This window comes from Malus sylvestris, chromosome 16, assembly GCF_916048215.2.
Source record: "Malus sylvestris chromosome 16, drMalSylv7.2, whole genome shotgun sequence".
Taxonomy (NCBI): Eukaryota; Viridiplantae; Streptophyta; class Magnoliopsida; order Rosales; family Rosaceae; genus Malus; species Malus sylvestris.
The window spans coordinates 8,731,494-8,751,712 of NC_062275.1; the positions used below are offsets into that span (position 1 = coordinate 8,731,494).

The window sequence follows — 20,219 nt, forward strand, 5'->3', positions numbered from 1 at the left end:
TCTTGTTCTGGGATAGCAGCGGAGCTGTTTATATGCAGGCATGCACGTCGCAGACAAATAGACAGAACAAACAAATAGTATTTTGATCTCATGGAGTAACCCACTGCATAATTATACATTTGCCTTGTGACGAAAGTAACAAATATTTACAAACAAAGAGCTAGGAGAAGCCTAAGTCGACATGGATCTAACCATCGGGAGCCTCGGTAGTAGCCTTCACAAATCGACCCTTGACTCGCATCCTGGTATCAGCTCTTGCCTTCCTTGACTCGTACCTTATGTGCTTCTCATATCTGTTCACAAAAATGGCACAAGTCCTGTTATACAGTGATGGTGGAACGGGTAAAGTAGAAGAAGATAAAAAGGAAACGTACCTTCGGGTTTTCTTCTTCTCTTTGTAACGAAGCATGGCGTTGCCTCTGTTTTGTGCAAGCAACTCCATGTCCGCCTTTGTTCCTACTGTTCTCAGACTGTCACCCTTCATAACAAATGATTGTTCCATAAAATTGATGTCGGTAGAGGAACCACAACATTTGTCTTCGCCAAATACCGACCCTGATGATGGCCGTCCAATAGGGACGTTGCTGCTTGCAGATGTTGCTGGTCCCTGATGATGGCCGTCAAAATTCAACTGCAGCCCTCACAATTAAAGAACCAAAGTTTACATACAAGAAGTTACGCATAAATGCTTCAATATCAATGTCTAAAATATGCGAGTTCCAATCATCAAAAAACAACTTGCAAAGTTGGAACACTCATAAAGACTTTTGTTTACAATGTTGACCATTTTGTGCCATTCAGTAATAGAACATTGGTTCATTACTTGCTACATAAAGATTTTGGATTTCTTGTTAGATTGCATAAAAAGCAAGAGGGATTACCACATATGGAACTTATACATCTCTAAAACAAAAGTGAGGTTTAAATCACATACAAGGGGTTCTAGAGTGTATTGATTTCCTAACGTTTTCCAACCACAACCACTACATATAGAAAGCTGTCAAGATTGATTGGAGTACGAAATACTTGAACATGACAAAAGGTTCCGTATGAGGACAGTATGGTATTGATGTATTTACAATGCCTCAGTGAACAAACAAATGAATACAGAAAGGACTTACATTGAATTTTATGTCCTCATGTCCAATAGGGCAGTTCACCTGGTACATATCTCTGAACATTTTTGTATCAGTCAATGATGTTTCTTTCACAAGTTCGCTAAAATTCTTAATCATAAATCCTGAATCGTTTGAACCATATGTGACTTCCAATGGACCTGACTCTTCATGATCCCTCAACCGTCCTAAATTAAAATCCCATATCTGCAAGCCAGTAGCAAGTTAGCGTGACTATCATAGTCGCACACATATCTTATTGTAATGGGGAACTTACTATTAATGCCAATCCATTAGTTATGCAAAGCCTTCACAATTAAAAACAAGATACTATAGCATATAAAACCCTTAATGCTGGAAAAGAATTCAGTCCTATCAAAGCCAAAAGAAAACTTGCAGAGGAAGTAAACAAAAACAAATTGGGAACCACTAGTGGAACAAGTTCACAACTGAAATCTCATCGACGAAAGGAACTAATTTCTTTGCTCTTTGCTCTCATATTCCACTATATGAAGTTCTAGAGTTAGGTGTAGACAGATAGTGGAACTAGTTAGAGTGAGAGTTGTTCAATATAAAAGGAAGGAGTGCAATAAGCTAGAAGAGAAACGCAAACACAGATTAAATATGCAGAGGTGAAATCTCGGTTAAACCTTATTTCCATTGTCTTATAAGATTGAAATCTCGATTAATTATGTAGATTCGTTATCGATGTGTTTTAACTAAAGCTCAATTCAGGAATTAAGTTCAATTGACATCAAGCAAACTAAAAGCAAATTCAGGATGATACCTGAGTGTTGTGTCCATGGGGATTGCTATCCCACAACATGTCACCGTCACGGTTCTCTTCCGGCATCATGAGCAGAGTCGTAAAGGGTGTTTGCTGCTGCAACACTGGCTGCGAAGCCGCAGCTGGAGCTACAACCCCGTCAACACCTCCATTCTCATTCCTCACATCAATTGAAGCATGCCCTTCCATATTCTCACTCCCATTCTCCTCCTGCCAACCATTCCTTGCCGGCGTACCTGGCACCAAATTCTCACCACCACCGCCTCCACCGCCACCGCCACCTCCACCTCCACCTCCACCATCCAAGTCTCTCTTAAACAACTCCAGCAGCTGCTTCTGTATCCCGTGCTTTTGTTTCCCGCCTATGCCCCCACTATTCTGTCTCTTCATTTCACCAGTCCGGTGAACGACGCAGTTCTGGTTGCGATTGGGCACCATCAAGTCCTGCAGTCCAAACCCATTCCAAGACGAATCCATGGACGGCAAACCCATATCCCAGTTCTGGGACTGCAGGTCGGGTCGAGCCGGCAGAGTCTTGTCCTGGAGATCCAGACCCAAAAGAGAGGCGAGCTCGAGCGCCGAGGGGCAGCCTGAGAATCCCTCGAGAGGGGTGCGATCGTGCGCCGCGGAGACAGAGCAGCTACCGTGGGCGTCCCAATCGCACTCCTGGCAGAGAACGAGGTTGTCGGTGGAGCAGCGGACTGAGACGGCCTCCGAGGCGCAATTATCACAGATCAGAGAGCGCTCGTGCTTCCGGGAGAGCAAGTTAGCGGAGTGGACGAGTTGGTCGCAGAACAAGCAGAGCTTGGCGGAGTCTGCCCGGCAGTAGAGAACCGCCGGCTGGTCGCTGCAGAAATCGCAGGACACCCCTTCTACACCTCCAGATTTGGGGCTCACCATTTCTATATCCCTAATTTCCTACCGACCAGTATCAAACTATTCCAAAATTTGCAGAAAGATTCAAAATTTCAAACTTTGAGAGAGATTTTCAAAACCCTTATGAGAATTTGAAGAAAAAATTCAGGGAGCAGAAGGAATTGTGAGAGCAAAAAATGACTAAATGGAGTGTCTGTTTGTCCGTTTAGGCTTCGGATCGCGATGCTGATATTTTTTTACTATTTTATTTGTTGTTTAAACGGAAAGGGATGGAAATAGGAAGTGGAGTGTAAGAGTATGAGTAATAGCAAATCTTTTTTACTATCTTTGGGCAAGTTGCTGACATGCTCTGTTATTATTAAAAGGTCTCGGGGAAAAAAAATATCGTAAAAATGGAGCCCATTCGAATAAACTAGTGATAACATCGCTATCGTCGACCTTTTTGCTGCGCTGTCGTCTACATTGGCATGTTAATTATTGTTAAATTTCTCTTTTGGTAATAAAATTTTGCACCGTCTTGATTTTTTTTTCTTGGTCAATGGGATTTTTAAAAACAAAGTTGAAAAGAACATAGTATAAAGACTCCGATGAGTCACGAAGGTGAGCAAATAACAACTGCTTTATAATTATAAATGGGACATGTACAAATGAGACTTTATTTATGCATTCAACGTATAAGTAAATATTCTCATCTATACTAGAATGTGTTTTAGTGTAAAAGTTAAGACCACACAAAAAACCAAAAAATTCTAAATGAAAATTTACATGCCACCTCCTCGCCGCATAATTGGTGGCGACGACTAGCGAAAAAAAAAAAAAACCTCTATAGAAAAGCAAAACTCAAGCTTATTCGTCTCAAAACTAGTGATAATGAGCCAAATCTGCAAATCAGAAGAAACTATGCCCATTCCAATTGTCACAATTCCGGTCCTCAACTGAAAGCAAACACACAATTGGCATCTAAATGCTCAAATCCAAGCTAAAACGAAAAAATTCAAGTGGTGAAACACCAAGTCAAAGAGACCCCAGACATTTGTAAGGGTGACAACATATAGTTGTCTTAATCAGAGAGAACCACAAATAAAGCGGCGAACTAGTGTTAAAATGAGATTCGCCAAATCTGAAGGGGATGTCAGTGATGCATGTAAGTGGTTGGAGGGTTGATTCGAAATTATGGGAGAGTTTAAGCGAGAGGCCCCAAATCATGGCGCAAAAGTCCCAAATCAAAGGTGTAATACCTTGAACAATGAGCAAATTGCCCAGAGATAGAGCTCCATCCACACCACCTGTAGAAGGTGGGTTGCTCCAACGTTCCTTGACGGGAATTTGGGCCATTTAACAATACGATAAAATAAGTATTTCACATGATGTTCAATGATTTGTTTGATATACTATTATTTTAACATTCTTGTTTTATGTAAGTTTTTCTCTTAATAAAATTTGAACATTTTGATCCTTGTGTTTTGAAATTTAGCGAAAAGAACTCTTAAACTTCGAGAGAAAATAAAATCTTAAACTTATCAACCCATAATCACTAACAATGTCTCCTCACTTGCAAATATAAGGTTTTAAGTTCAACTATTGTATAGTAAGTTTGATATCCAATTATTGTGAATTCAACATTAGTGTAAACTGTAGCAATGGTTCTTTAACTTTAACTCAATTGAAGCAATGGTCTCTCAACTAAAAATCTATTACCATTGGTCCTTCAACTCAACAAAAATGTGCAACTATGCTCATTTTCGCCAATTCTGTTAGAACTTCCGTCAAAATGAGTCACGTGCCATGCACGTAAGGCTAAATCAAGGGGCAAAGAAGAAACATCATATACGAAAAATTATATCAATGGTCCCTCAACTTTAATTCAACTGGAGAAATTATCCTTCAACTTTAACCCAATTGGAGGAATAATCCATCAACTTTAACCCAATTGTAGCAATAGTCCTTCCAATATAACTTATTTTGACAGAATTTTGATGGAGTTGATGAAAATAACTATATCTACATGTTTTGATGAGTTGAAGAACCAATAATAATGAATTTTTAGTTCATAGACAATTGCTACAATTTACTATGTAACATTATGTGCCTAGCTTACTTCTCCAACCTTCACAGTACGTAGAATATCAAGGGTGAGCTACGTAAGGACCTGTGGAGGCACGTGCCCCCACTGCATTTGTTGTCATCACGTGCCCCCACTGCATTTTTTTTGTCATCACATTGTGATTGTCTTATGTTACCTAAGTACCCTTAAGTAACATCAACACTTTCACGAGCTAACTATGTTCTCCTATTGAAAACAAAACAAAAAACAAAAAAAAACAATGTTCTCCTATATTTTTGCACGATATTCTGACGCCAAACATGTAAGGGTAATATTTAGGAGTTCAATTTTAAAATTAAATTGTGTAAATCAAACGATGTGGTTGTTGATAATTGAATTATAAATTAAGTGTTGATTAACGTACTTATTTTTTTATTAGTGGCATGTTATTTATTTACACATCATATTGAGTACTTAATAATATTGTACATTTTCACATCAAGCTTTACTTATGTAACTCTATGTGTATTTGCCTCACAAAATCTTAGCTCTTGTTTTTTAGAGTTGTAATTATAGAGGGCAAAATAGCTAACACACACAAACTAATAAGCAAATAATACGTCCATTAGTCTTCCACTCTTCTGTAAAAGAGTAACCGTAGATTTGATAGTTAGAGTGATTGAGAAAAAATAAATAAATAAAGTTGTGAGAATTACACAGTTTTTATCAAATCTTAAACACGAAAATCAAATTATGCCTAACCACAAAAATGTTTAGCAGTAAATTGTTTAATGGTAAAAGTATTTTCCATTAATTGAAAAATAATAAGTTTACAGAGTGTATATATATACTCAGCTTGCTGCACACACTTGTGCTAACAACATATCCTAACCATCTAACTGACTATTGACAGTTGTAACAAATCTAATAGATTACAATACAAGCTAAGTTTTATGTTTTACATTTTGATCCTTAATATGCCCCCTCAAACTAAACTGAGGTATCCGAAGAGAAAGTTTGCTTCTAAGAAGGAGAAATCTGGGCTTTGGCAAAGATTTTGTACAGACATCAGCAATTTGATCTTGAGAACATATAAACTGCACTGATATGGCTTTGGAAAGAACTTGCTCTCAGATATAGTGATAGTCAATTTCAACATGCTTCGTTCTTGCATTTAAGACTGGATTTTTAGCTAAGGAAATTGTAGAGATGTTATCACACCACAGTTTTGGAGGTGCTGGAAGAGTCAAACCAATATCAAATAATAACTTACAAATCCAGGTGATTTCTACAGTTATATTTGCTAATGATCTGTACTCAGTTTATGTAGATGATCTAGCCATTGTTGGTTGCTTTTTAGTATTCCAACTAAAGAGAGAATTACCCAAGTATATACAGAAACCACTGGTACTTGTTCGATCAATAGAACACCATGCCCAGTCAGCATCAGAATAAGCATGAATACTGAGAAATTTGGCACATTTAGGAAACCAAAGACCTAAGTCAAGAGAGCCTTTAAGATATCGCATAATTCTTTTGACTGCTTGGAGGTGTGATTGTCTTGGATTGTGCATAAATTGACACACAAAGTTTACTGCAAATGAAAGATCATGCCTAATCCCGGTCAAATATTGCAAACCACAAACTAAAGTTCTATACTCAGTAGGAACAGAGATTAATGGAGATGAGTGATCCAATTTTAAGGTGCTTAAAGGTGTGGTAGAGGGCTTAGCACCATCCATCTTGGCTTTTTGCAGCAAATCAAGAATGTACTTTGTTTGAGACAGAAGAATCCCTTTGGAATACCTCTTGACCTCAAGTCCAAGAAAGTAGTGCAAAGGGCCAAGATCCTTGATAGGAAACAAGGAACTAAGATGAGAAATGGTAGCTTGACAAGCTTGAGAAAAGGGCCCTATCACTAATATGTCATCAAAATACACCAACACAATCACTAATGTATAATCCTTTTTAATAAACAGATAGTGATCATTTTTAGAACCAATGAAACCCAGAGAATGTAGAGCACTATGCAGTTTGTCATACCAAGCTCTTGGAGCTTGTTTCAACCCATATAGAGACTTTTGTAAGTGACACGCATGAGTTGGTTTAGTTGGATCTTCAAAGCCAGAGGGTTGCTTCATGAATACATCTTCAAAAAGATTATCATGGAGAAAAGCATTACTACCATCAAGTTGGTTTAAAAACCAATCAAGCTGAACTGCCATGGTCAAAAGAAGCCTAATGGTAACAGGCTTTGCAATTGGGCTGAAATCTGTGTAATCCAAACCCTTTTGTTAGCGAAACCTCTTGGCCACCAACCTAGCTTTATAATGATCTATAGAGCCATCGACCTTTCTTTTGATCTGAAATACCCATTTGCAGCCTATAACTTTTTGAGATATGTGAGAATGAACCAATTTCCAAGTTCCAGTTTGGAGAAGTGCATTGAATTCTTCTTGCATAGCTTGTATCCACTGTGGTATCTTGACAGCTTGAAGATAAGTACAAGGTAAGTAATATGGGGAGACATATGATGGTAAAGGATGTTTAGTGGAAAGAAGGGCATTAGGTTTATAAATTCATGCTTTGGAGGTCCCCACACATGATATAGGTATTATATCCCCATACAAGCTAAGTTTTATCTTTTCTAAAGCCTTTCTTTCCACAAATGTAGTAAACAAATCATATTTACACTTGAGAGGAAATAACCAAGTGTACTTAGTGAAATCATCCACAAAGATGATATAGTACCTATATCATGTGACAGAAGGAACTGGTGAAGGTCCCCACACATTTGTATGCAAAAGCTCCAAGGGTTTACAAGAAGTACTAGTTACAGACCCAAAAAAGAGTTTAGAACTCTTGCCTAAAGCACAATTAGAGCAGAAAGACTTGGTTATACTAGTAGATACAAGAATGTTAGATGTTGAAGTCAACTTATTTAACACTTTGACAGATGGATGTCCCAAGCGTTTGTGCCAAACATCTTGAGATGTAGTGATGGATGCAATAAACATATATTGATTTCCAGTAAGAGGGAGAGATGCAGTGAGAGGATAAAAGCCATCCCTCATAGAGCTTTTAAAAAGCATCATCTCTGAAGAAAGATTCTTCACAGTAAAATGAGAGGGATAAAGGTGAATAGAGCACCAATTATTAATAGTAAACTAATTGGCAGAGAGTAAATCTTGTTTCAAATCAGGAACATGCAATACATTATTGAGATTAAACATATAAGCATGTGTATGAATTGTAGAAGAGCCAGAATTTAGTATGGGCAAACCTTTGTCGTCGTTAATATAAACTTGTTCTGGACTAGTATATGGCATATGAATTTGTCATGTGAGAACTGGCACCGGAATCAAGGAGCCAATTAGGAGGACCAGATTGAGAAGACTTGGCGCTGACACACGTAACAGATTGAGAAGATTTGATGCCAAAATTAAGATTCATGCGATTAGGACATTAAATTGCTTCGTGATCATATTCACGACAAAGTTGACAATAAATCCTTCTTCCAGAGTGGCCTCTACAATTATAGGTTTGGTGTTGATTATGTGGACGATTGTAATTCTGGTGCTGATTGTTGGATCGATAAGTGGAGAAATTGCAATCCATTCCACGAGATTGAAACTACCTAGGGTTTGAAGAGTTGCGATCCATACCACGCCCTTGGTGTGAGTTGACATTGTTGAAATTCTAAGCAACAAATGCCTGAGGATTATGGTTTGGCAATGGCGTAAGAAGAATGCCAACAGAAGATGATCCAGAGGCCGAATGAAATGCCTGAAAAGAAGATGGAGATACTGATTTCTTTCGATTTGCCAATTGAATTTCTTTGCTCGGTAACAATCCATGAAGCTCATCAATTGTTGTAGATCCAAGCCGAAATTGCATCGATGAATAAATCGAATTCAGGAGGAAGACCATGAAAAGTCACTGAAATTGTTTATACCATATTTAGGGCCTCATATTTAGACCTCGTATAAATACTCAAGGGACTTAAATGTAATTATGTGGTAATGGAAAAGAAAAATATGTAATAAGTGAGAAGTCCTTATTATATAAAAGGACCCATCACCTTCACAATTACAAGAGGCCATTTTTGGAGCCTTCTCACCCTTCTCACATCTCCTTTCATTATAGAGGTTCTCTCCCTCACCTCTCAAAGAAATATACAATTAGTGTGGACGTAGCCCAAACCTTGGGGTGAACCACGATATATCTTGTGTTATTTACATTTCTGCAGATTCATGGTCGGATTTACGTTGTTCCAAGACCTCCGGTTTTGTGCATCAACATTTGGCGCCGTCTGTGGGAATGGACACGAAAAGTTATGTCGGTTCTTTCTCAATTTTTCACATCCACCGTGAATCTGCAAAATCACAAAAAACCCAGAAACAGAAAAGATCCAGATCTCTCTCTCTTTTTCTCTCTGTAGAAATGCTCTCATATCTCATCCTGTCCAAATCCAATCTCCTCTAGCCCATCCTCAACTCCACACCCATGTAGCTTCATTTCCTCCACGGTAACAAAAACTCGGATATCCCATTTATCTGGAACAATGGAAGGTACACTATTTCCATCTCGACCTGTATATCTCCAACCAGCAAACAGACCAACACAGCCAAACTCTCATGTGAAATTCAACTCAACGACGCTGCCACCGCCTCATCAGTCACGAGCTCCACCGTTTCCTATATACTCTCTCCTACAGCATATTCTGAGCCTCTCCTTACCTCCCAACACTCCCCATAAGCTCAAGCCTTTAAACCTACCTCACCAAACCAATGGCAGTGTCTTTTCTCTTCAAATTTTGACGGATTCGACCTCCAAACAGCATTAAATGAAGAAACACACCTCAGTTTTGGCCCCAAATTTCGAGAACGGCGCGAGAGTTGTAAACAAAATCTTCAACCTCGCAGATCAGATTAGATCAGAACAGAAGCAAATGAAAACAGATTCGCGCAGATCGCCATGGATTCAGCGGCTCGAATGAGCGGCGGAGGCCTCTTCGAAGGTCTATACAGGGTCATCATGCGCCGTGACTCTGTTTACGTCACATTCGTCATCACTGGAGCCTTCCTCGACGAGCGGGCTGTAGATTATGGAGTTCATAAGCTGTGGGAGTACAATAATGTTGAGGAACGATATGAAGATATTCCAGTTCTGGGGACAAAGCAATCGGAAAAATGAGATTACAGATGCTTCTCTTTAACCGTCCTAAAAGTTTTCATAATCGAAGGTCTGCTCTGCATGTGTCATTCTCTCTGTCTAATTCTTACGGATTCGCGCAGATCGCATCGAGATGTTCGCGTTGATGGTCGTTTGAGATTGTGATGATTATTTGATATGCTTTTGCACTTCAGCCGGTTTAACCCGCTTTCGCCTGTGTTCTTCGATTCGAATTTCACAGATATAACTACAGAGCTCTTGCACAATCTATGGGGGTTTGAATCCTTGATGTTTTCGAGCTTGATTCGATGGCGTTTCAGCAGCAGATTCGAGTCTTATGAAGGCTGAATGTGCTCTAAACCGAATCGATGGCTATGTGAATGTTAGAATTGTAATTTGATGATTGGGAATCTGAGAGATGGGGGTTAATTGCGTTCACATCGGATGTATGAGATGTCGGGACGAAAGGCTCGGTGGAAGAGCTGAGTCCTGAACTGATCTTTGTCATCCGGCCTTTGCCATAGCAGCACAGCAACGGCGACGGCATTTCTCACGAGAAAAGATGTACCTCGGGCAAATGACCGAAGGTGGGGAGCTGCAAGTGAGGGAGATGAGTGTGCATGTGAAGGCTAGCGAAGAGAATCATTTGAACGGGAAGGAGAATTATAGGGGAGCACATGGCGGACAATGGAAAAGAAAAAGCAAAAGAGGAAACAAAAGCAAAAGCAAAGCAGAAAAGAAAAGAGGAAACAAAAGCAAAAGCAAAGCAGAAAAGAAAAGAGAAAGCAAAATCAAGGAATAAACACCCCACTAGAATGATGTAATTTATTATCGTTCGGAGACATCTGTATAAACCCCATCAGAGGGTAATATGTATAAACCCTATTAGAGGGTAATTAAAAAAAAAACGGCAAGCCCAAAATAATAGGCTGCAATGTCATGTGAAGGGCGAAGGCCCATATGCCCAAAAAGCCAGGCCCTCTATTATCACCAACCAGGCAACCAAAAGTACGCCCAGTACTCCACAATTATTCGACAACATGCTGCTATTACCACCAACCAGGTGATCAAAAGTATGCCCAGTACTCCAAAATTATTCGGCAACCTGCCGCTATTACCACCAACCAGGTGATGAAATGTACAACCCGTACTCTAAAAACATTTAGCAACTAGCCATTCATATCACTAACCAAGTGATGAAATGTACAACCCATACTCCTCTTCATGCCACCAACCAGGTGATCAAAAGTACGCCAAGTACTCCAAATTATACATGAGCATTACTCATATCATTCATACATAAACATTCATGAGCATCACTCATGACAATCATACATAAACATTCATGACTATCATTCATGTCAACATTCATGAGCATCACTCATGTTAAAATTCATGAGCATCACTCATGACAACATCCATGAGCATCACTCATGTTTGTACCATACTTGACCAATCCCGAAACTACCGAGCACCGGCCAACGCTATACTGTCAAGGACCCAGAAGAGTTCCCCTCCGACCAGGAGGCCAATCACTACTCGACACGTGTCAAGATTAGAAGCCAATCAGAGCGCAGCACGTGTCGACATCAAGAACCAATCATAACATGACACATGTCACTGTGACAAAGCTACAAGTTTTTCTATAAATAGGGGTCATTCCCCCACAATATTGCCTAATGCCATTTTGTGTTAAATCATTCACAAGAACTCACTAAATTGAGAGCTTGATCCTTTGTACTTGTGTAAGCTTCACTACTAATAAGAACTCCTCTACTCCGTGGACGTAGCCAATCTGGGTGAACCACGTACATCCTGTGTTTGCTTCTCTGTCTCTATTCATTTACGTACTTATCCTCACTAGTGACTGAAGCAACCAAGCAACCAAGCGAAGGTCACAAAACCTGACACTTTCTGTTGTACCAAAGTCTTCGCTGATTTTGTGCATCAACATTTGGCGCCGTCTGTGGGAAACGACACTTATTCCTACTCTCTTCAGCTGTGTCAAGCTGGTTTCTATCATTCATACACTTTCTTTTGATCAGGCATCCCTCTCCAACATGGGAAGCGAAGGAAGCCACAGCACACAGAATGACACCCCCCTTGCATATAGTGTGAAACAACGAAAGAAGGAAGGAAAACGAGTTCTTCTTCAAGCTAAAGTCGATGAGTTGGAAGCTCAGAACAACAAGATAGCAATGAGGAATGAGGTCCTCCAGGAGCAATATGAGAAGCTCTTCGAGACACTCCACGAAGCTAGGCAAGCTCAGACACGCGAGCTTGTTGCCCCCGTGGAAGTCAACCATCAACTGGGTGCCCTCCAACATGGAGGGTCACATGCATTCGACATAGATATCCCTGATAGGGAACAGATTACCCCTCGACTTGATAATCAACATGAGGTTTCTCTTAACCCAGTTGCTTCGACCCGAACCATGAGAAGTGGAAGGAGACACCTCTTTGCTGAAGGGGCAGAAGGATCGAAAGCCGTCTTTCGCGATTGTCAGGATTTCCTGAAGCAACGTCGAGAGAATTCCATCCATATAAGCTCAAAGATTAATGACCCAAGGATTTCTGAGAGACTCGGTCCCCTGCCACGGCCCAAGCCGGCCACCAATTTGGGGAAGGGGCAACAAGTCCTAGAGAGACATGAGGGTACAGGGGACTCAGAGGTGTTCCGACAGACATACCCTGGAAGCCAGTACAGCGAGTCCAGGGAAAAATCACATGCCCTTGATCAAACCTTCCTAATTCCAATAGGAGATGGAGATTTACGAAAGAAAGCTCCAGTGACACATAACTCCGCTCAGGACCCCCTTGTCCTACAACTTTTTGAGGAAGTAAACAAGTTGAAGGCTGAACGTCAGGCTGAAATACCTTACTGGAACCAACCCAGGCCTGGCCCTCTTACAAGGAGGATCCTCAACACCCCCGTTCAAGCAAAGACAAAGCAAAAGCTTGGCTTGCAACTTTATACTGGAAAAGAGGACCCGATTGAGCACCTTAACCTCTTTGAGTCCACCATGGCATACCGGATGCACACCGACGAAGAGCGATGTCTTCTCTTCCCCTCCACCCTCTCTGGCGGAGCTCTAAATTGGTATTGTCGTCTTACACCTGAGACGGTAGACTCATTTAAGGAATTGAGGAAACTATTTGTTTCCCAACACATTTTCCAAACCGATCGCTTGCACTCTGCAGATGACCTGTACACTATCCGCCAGAAGCCAGACGAGTCATTACGTATGTATGCTGGCCGCTTCAGCCATGAATACTCCCGGTGTGCCGAGGCAGACGACAAGACTGCCCTCAAAGCCTTCACGGCAGGCCTACGTGATTGTTTCTTTAAATACATGATAAATGCCAATACTTGGAAGACTTACTCTGAGGTGATGGCGCAGGCTTATAACCATGCCTCCGCCGAGGCAAAGACATATCAGGAGAAACCCCCTACAACCATCCTTTATCAACAAGTGGGAGGTGGAAGCCAGACTCACCTAAATGAGAAGACCTCGACTTTCCAAACAGCAGTGGCACCTCCCCATGCCTTGCATAATGCTTCGCCGAATCAACAGACATATCAATTTCAAGGCAAGAGGAAGGATTTCCATCCTCACCACTCTCATTTCAGTAAAAAGAGTAAAGGACACTATCCCGATAACCAAGGGTATCGCCACAATAACGCTCGCCCCCAGGCAGTCAATGCAGTGGGTCAAACCCGCGTCAAGATACCCCCTACCCCAAGGTATGAGACATACACGCCCTTGAATGCCACATGCGCGGCCATTTACCCCAGCATAGCTCACCTGATACCAAAGCCAAAGCCGAGGCACCCAGATTACACGCCCCCGAATAACGCGGGCATGTTTTGTTGCTACCATGAGCATAACGGCCATGATAGCGAGAAATGTATCATCCTCCGTGATCGTATTGAAGCTTTGGCACGAGAAGGAAAAATTGATCAATTCCTTCTTCACCCTCAAAGGGATAACCGTAACCAACGCCAGGTGAATGTCATATATTCCATAAGCGGCGGCACACCCATATCTGAATCTTCCAATAGGGCCATGAAAAACAGTGAACGAAGTCTGAGGCCTGGTCACCAAGTGTTTCATGTGGAAGACATCAGGGGAGGGAAGTATCAAAAACCTAACTGGGATCCGATATGTTTCTACCCTGAGGAAGAAAGAGGCATCATCTACCCTCATAACGACCCATTGATCGTGGAGGCTCACATAGCCAACTTTGATGTTCGACGAATCCTCGTAGACACAGGGGCTTCGGTCAATATCATGTTTGCCGAAGCTTTCAGGGCACTCAGTGTAGCTGAACACTTGCTCGATCGCTCGATTTCTCCTCTGATAAGCTTCTCCGGTGATATCGTGCAACCCTTAGGGAGCATACATTTACCCTTTACTATTGGTACAGGCCCTTACACGGCTACCATTACCACTAACTTCCTAGTGGTTGACTGCCCAACGGCATACAATGTCATCTTTGGGCGCACAGGCATCAATGATCTCAAGGCTATGGTATCCACGCATATGCTGTTGATGAAATTTCCAACCCCCCATGGCAACGGCTACATCAGAGGAGATCAGCTTAGTGCACGATCATGTTACAACACTTCAGTTAAGCAACAACACTTGCCCGGACCCAAGGAAACCCTGTCTGTACATGACCAAGTCACAAAGACCAGCCTAGATGAAGCGACCTTGGATCTTCCTGATAGCAACAATCAACCCGATGATCCTCGAGATGACTCTTTCACCCAGCAAGCCCAACCTGCTGAAGAGTTGGAGAAGGTACCTATCTCAAGAGATCATCCAGACCGCATGGTGAATATTGGCACCACATTGTCACCACCCCTTCGGTTAGCATTGATATCTTTTTTGAAAGAGAACACTGAAGTCTTCGCCTGGTCATACGAGGACATGCCAGGCATCTCTCCCGATGTCATCTGTCATCGTTTGAGTATTGACCCCAAGATCAAGCCGGTGAGACAGAAGCGAAGATCTTATGACGCTGAACGATACGAGGCAATGAAAGCAGAAGTTGAAAAACTCAAAGGCATAGGCTTTGTCCGCGAAGTCAATTACCCGACATGGGTAGCAAATGTGGTCCTTGTTAAGAAAAATCCGACCAAAGAAAGTCTTTTGCTTCAAAAGGTCTTGTGGAGAATGTGTGTTGACTACACCGACCTAAACAAAGGGTGTCCGAAAGATAGCTTCCCTCTTCCTCTTATTGACAGACTTATAGACTCTACGGCCGGGTGTGAACTCCCGAGCTTCATGGATGCTTACTCAGGATACAACCAAATCCTCATGAACCCTTCGGATCAAGAACACACAGCCTTCACTACCGACAGAGGACTATACTGCTATAAAGTCATGCCTTTCGGCCTAAAGAATGCAGGAGCGACTTATCAGAGACTAGTCAACTCAATGTTCACCGAGCAGATTGGGAAGAGCATGGAAGTTTACGTTGATGATATGTTAGTCAAGAGCAAACATGCTGACCAACACATCACCAACCTATCTGAAACTTTCACTATTTTGAAGAGGTATCGAATGAGGTTAAACCCCAACAAATGTGCCTTCGGCGTAGGCTCTGGCAAATTCTTAGGTTTCATGATTAGCCAACGAGGCATTGAAGCTAATCCCGAGAAGATCAAAGCAATCCTCGACATGAAGGAACCGGTAACTTCAAAGGACATCCAGAGCCTTACTGGTAAGGTGGCAGCCTTAACCAGGTTCATTTCTAAGGCCACAGACAAATGTGCTCCCTTTTTTAAAGCACTTAAGGGAAGTAGGAAGTACATTACATGGACTGATGAATGTGCCGAGGCATTCAAAAACTTCAAGGAGTACATGAGTAAAGCCCTTCTACTCTCCAAGCCCGAGGTAGGAGACATTCTCATTATCTACCTATCGGTATCAGCTTCAGCCGTAAGTTCCGTTCTCATTCGAAAGGATGGGAATATTGAGCGACCTGTCTACTACGCTAGCAAAGCCTTACAAGATGCGGAGACACGGTACTCTAACATTGAGAAATTGGCTCTGGCATTGGTCATGTCTGCTCGAAAACTCCGCCCTTACTTCCAAGCGCACTCCATCATCGTGCTTACCAATTATCCTCTTCGACAGATACTCCAAAGTCCTGACACTTCAGGGCGAATGATCAAATGGGCAATAGCGTTGGGTGAGTTTGACATCTCCTACCAACCAAAGCCAGCTGAGAAGGGCCAAGCAGTGGCAGACTTCATTGCCGACTTCACATATCCGGTTGACATTGCTTCTACACCTGAAGCAGTGGCTTCATTACCCCCGGAAGCTCAGAAGATAGAACCAACAACCCCAGCATGGAGTCTGTATGTTGATGGCTCATCCAACCAACAGGGCTGTGGAGCGGGACTAGTCTTGACTACACCCGACAAAGTAGCAATGGAGTATGCTCTTCGTTTCAAATTCAAGGCATCAAATAATGAGGCCGAGTATGAAGCCCTTCTAGCAGGATTACGTTTGGCCAAACACCTCGGGGTTAAACAAATTGATATTTTCAGTGACTCCCAATTGGTGGTCAACCAGGTTACCAACAACTTTGATGCTAAGGACAGCTCCATGGCAGCATATCTTGCGCAAACACAACTTTTGCTCAAGCACTTCCACTACCAGATCACCCAAGTTCCTCGAGCGGCAAACAGTCATGCAGACGCCCTGGCTCGCCTCGCCTCGGCTGTGGAAGACAAGATTGGAAGAAAAATTCATGTCGAACTGTTGGCAACACCAAGCACCATGGCCGCAGAAGTATGCAACTTACAACAGGGGGATAGTTGGATCACCCCGATCTATAATTTCCTTGCTCATAGCATCCTCCCAAATGATAAAGTCCAGGCTAAGCAAATTCGATACAAGTCTACCCGCTACCTGATCATCAATGATCAACTCTATAAGCGAGGTTTTAGCCTGCCATACTTAAGGTGTCTTACGCCTGCCGAGGCGGAAATCGTCCTTCGGGAAATACATGAGGGAGTCTGTGGAGATCATGCTGGATCTCGGTCCCTAGCACACAAGACTTTTCGCCAAGGATATTACTGGCCAACACTTCACCAGGATGCCATCAAAGTATCCCGCTCATGTGACAAATGTCAACGATATGCGGCTATTCCTCATTCCCCTCCAGAGCCTCTTACTCCTATGATCAGCCCTTGGCCCTTCGCCCAGTGGGGACTTGATTTGATCGGCCCAATGCCGGCAGGGAAGGGCAAAGTCTGTTACGCAGTCGTTGCAGTGGACTACTTCACAAAGTGGGCCGAAGTAGAACCCTTGGCAACCATTACTGAGGCAAAGATAGAAGACTTCGTGTGGAAGAACATCCTTTGTAGATTCGGCATTCCCAATGCGATAGTCACTGACAATGGGCGACAGTTTGACAACAAGAAGTTCAGGTTGTTCTGCTCTAAGTTCAACATCAACTTATGCTTTGCCTCTCCAGCTCATCCCCAGTCTAATGGACAAGTTGAGGCCATCAACAAAATAATCAAGCGCACTTTGAAAACCAGCTTGGACAAAGCTAAAGGCTGTTGGCCAGAATTTGTACCCCAAGTTCTTTGGTCATATCGCACTTCATATCGGACTTCAACAGGAGAAACTCCATTCTCACTTGCCTTTGGCACAGAGGCGGTTGTCCCTGTTGAGCTCGAGCAAGCAACATTCCGAGTCCAGAACTACATTCAAAGTGAAAATGACAAACAACTCACCCTCAACTTGGATTTAGTCGAGGAACACAGAAACCAAGCTCACTTGAGGAATGTCGCCTACAAGCAGCGCATCTCCAACTATTATGACTCTAGGGTCAAGCCTCGTTCTTTCAAAATAGGAGACTGGGTCTTAAAGAAAAGATTACTCTGCGACAGAGTCCCGAGTGAAGGCACACTTAGTCCAAACTGGGATGGACCGTATGAAGTCATTGGCATCAGTCGCCCTGGCTCTTACACACTTAGAAGCTCCGATGGCAAGACCCTTGGCCATCCATGGAACGCTGATCACTTGAAGTACTACTACAAATAGACTCACGATGTACAAGTGTTGAGCTATAGCCGTTCGGCATCCTATGTAATGAAGGCCATTTGGCAATGAATTCAATAAAGAGGTAATTTAGCCAACTCAGCCCTCACTCTTTTACATTCATAGCAAGCGATGCCGGAACCCTTCTCAATCAGAAAGCAATTCGTCTTCCACAGTCACTACAAAACAAGCAAATGAAGACCGTGTCAAGCGCCAAAAAAAAAAAAAAAAAAAAACAGCTTCATCCAAAAAACTTCACCCAAAAAGCTTCACCTCCAACGCTTCACCCACAAAGCTTCACCTAAAAAGCTTCACCCAAAAAGCTTCACCATCAAAGCTTCACCCAGAAAGCTTCATCTACAAAGCTTCACCATCAAAGCTTCACCTCGAAAGCTTCATCTACAAAGCTTCAACACCAAAGCTTCACCTACAAAGCTTCACCTAAAAAATCTTCACCTAGAAAGCTCCCTCTACATACTTTCATCTACAAAGCTTCACCATTAAAGCTTCACCCAGAAAGCTTCATCTACAAAGCTTCACCATCAAAGCTTCACCTCGAAAGCTTCATCTACAAAGCTTCAACACCAAAGCTTCACCTACAAAGCTTCAACACAAAACCTTGCTCCAAATAAACAAATTTTGTTCACAAAACCCAAGATGCCCTTGAACTTGTACAAAAACACTTGGGTAAACATAAACATTTTTTGTTTTACACCCACAAGGGCCCAATATTTTCCTTCTTATTTATTCACTTATATATGTTCCCAAACATATTATAATAGATCCAACAACAAGCCAAAGTCCCAAGTTTCATAATGGACAAAAGTACAAGCAATTCATCAATAATGAAGGTGCTACAAAAATTGGAATCTGCCCCAAAATAGAAATCCAACCCAAGAGACTTTTTCTCTCTCTCCCTCTTCCGCCTCCTTTCATCTATCAAATTTCTGCAACCTCTGCTCTTCTCCAATGGAGCTGAATTTTGGACACCCTATAGTTCTTGAGCATATGAACAACTTTCAAGAAGGCACCATTTCTGTTTGAGCGACGGAAATTAAAGTGTTGAAGCTCCAAACATGATAGTCGGCTTCTTGCAGATTTCGAAGCTGTTGTGATGTTTCGAAGATCTGGAAATATTTAACCGTTAGTTCATCCTGAATTTTTGATATGTTATGAAAGAGTCGATGAGGAACAACTTCAATGAAGAAAGCATGCCGATCTGAACAATAGAAAATGGAGTTTCGAAGCTCACAACAAATCTGACGGGTTGACAGAAAAATAATAACCAGTCATTCATCATACCTGGATTTCTGGAGTTATACTGCTCCGAGGGATCTCAAATTTGGATATGTTGTAGTTCACGAGCTGAGGAACAACTTCAATGAAGAAAGCATACCGATCTGAACAAGAGAAAATGGAGTTTCGAAGCTCACAACAAATCTGACGGGTTGACAGAAAAATAATAACCAGTCATTCATCATACCTGGATTTCTGGAGTTATACTGCTCCGAGGGATCTCAAATTTGGATATGTTGTAGTTCACAAGCTGAGGAACAACTTCGATGAAGAAAGTATGTTGATCTGAACAAGATAAAATGGAGTTTCGAAGCTCACAACAAGTCTGACGGATTAACAGAACATTGATGAACAGTTACTCATCATACTTGAATTTCTGAAGTTGTACTACTCCGATGGATCTCAAATTTGGATATGTTGTAGTTCACAAGATAAGGAAAAACTTTCATGAAGACGACTTTGCAATCTGAGCTATAGAGAAAGGTGTTATCTTGCATCCACTCAGGCTGATTAGTGGAAACGAAAAGCAATTCCACCAAAAAAAAGATGAAAAAGAGAGAAAAGCTACTAATTGCACTTGATCTTGTCTAGTCAATAGCATGCAGCATCAAACACACAAAAGTTGGAAATATTTTTAGATAAAGCATATACGAATGTGTGACATCGAAACAAGGATTCGTTACTTTGACAAATTAGTAACACGCGAGACACCTCATTCGGCAACTCTCTTCGCCTGAAGACTTAGGGGACTCCCACCATATGCTACTGCACCTTGATACTCGGCAGTCTCACAACCACTCAGTGACTTGGATTTTTCAAGTCTCCAACCGAGAAGTTTTCCTCACTCGGGAAATTAAGGG

The 20,219-nt window shown here is 41.9% G+C and overlaps 2 protein-coding genes and 1 long non-coding RNA gene across 3 annotated transcripts; 1 reads left to right on the plus strand and 2 right to left on the minus strand.

Moving 5' to 3' along the window:
* Positions 1–58: 58 nt before the first annotated feature.
* Positions 59–3,072, minus strand: LOC126607061 (zinc finger protein CONSTANS-LIKE 14-like). Its single transcript, XM_050274492.1, has 4 exons — positions 1,903–3,072; positions 1,122–1,322; positions 375–631; positions 59–293 (listed from the first exon to the last, which is right to left on the minus strand). The coding sequence occupies exons 1-4, from the start codon at positions 2,800–2,802 to the stop codon at positions 188–190; spliced, it is 1,464 nt and encodes a 487-aa protein (XP_050130449.1). The 5' UTR covers positions 2,803–3,072; the 3' UTR covers positions 59–187.
* A 6,660-nt stretch (positions 3,073–9,732) lies between these two features.
* Positions 9,733–10,049, plus strand: LOC126607063 (cytochrome b-c1 complex subunit 9-like). The gene has a single exon (XM_050274495.1). It carries the CDS (start codon positions 9,800–9,802, stop codon positions 10,016–10,018), a length of 219 nt encoding a protein of 72 aa, XP_050130452.1. The 5' UTR covers positions 9,733–9,799; the 3' UTR covers positions 10,019–10,049.
* Positions 10,050–18,853: 8,804 nt separating this feature from the next.
* LOC126607065 (uncharacterized) lies at positions 18,854–19,902 on the minus strand. The gene is made up of 3 exons (XR_007617484.1): positions 19,547–19,902; positions 19,366–19,463; positions 18,854–19,190 (listed from the first exon to the last, which is right to left on the minus strand). It is a non-coding gene; the product is annotated as an uncharacterized LOC126607065 (long non-coding RNA).
* Positions 19,903–20,219: the final 317 nt, after the last annotated feature.

Bases quoted from the DNA above. Each gene is read 5' to 3' on its own strand.
- LOC126607061 (XM_050274492.1), bottom strand. From the start codon at position 2,802: ATGGTGAGCCCCAAATCTGGAGGTGTAGAAGGGGTGTCCTGCGATTTC. The intron at 1,323-1,902 runs GTATCATCCTGA...ACTGGCTTGCAG, and splicing joins CCCATGGACACAACACTCAG to ATATGGGATTTTAATTTAGG. The intron at 632-1,121 runs GTAAGTCCTTTC...TGAGGGCTGCAG, and splicing joins ATGAGGACATAAAATTCAAT to TTGAATTTTGACGGCCATCA.
- LOC126607063 (XM_050274495.1), top strand. From the start codon at position 9,800: ATGGATTCAGCGGCTCGAATGAGCGGCGGAGGCCTCTTCGAAGGTCTA.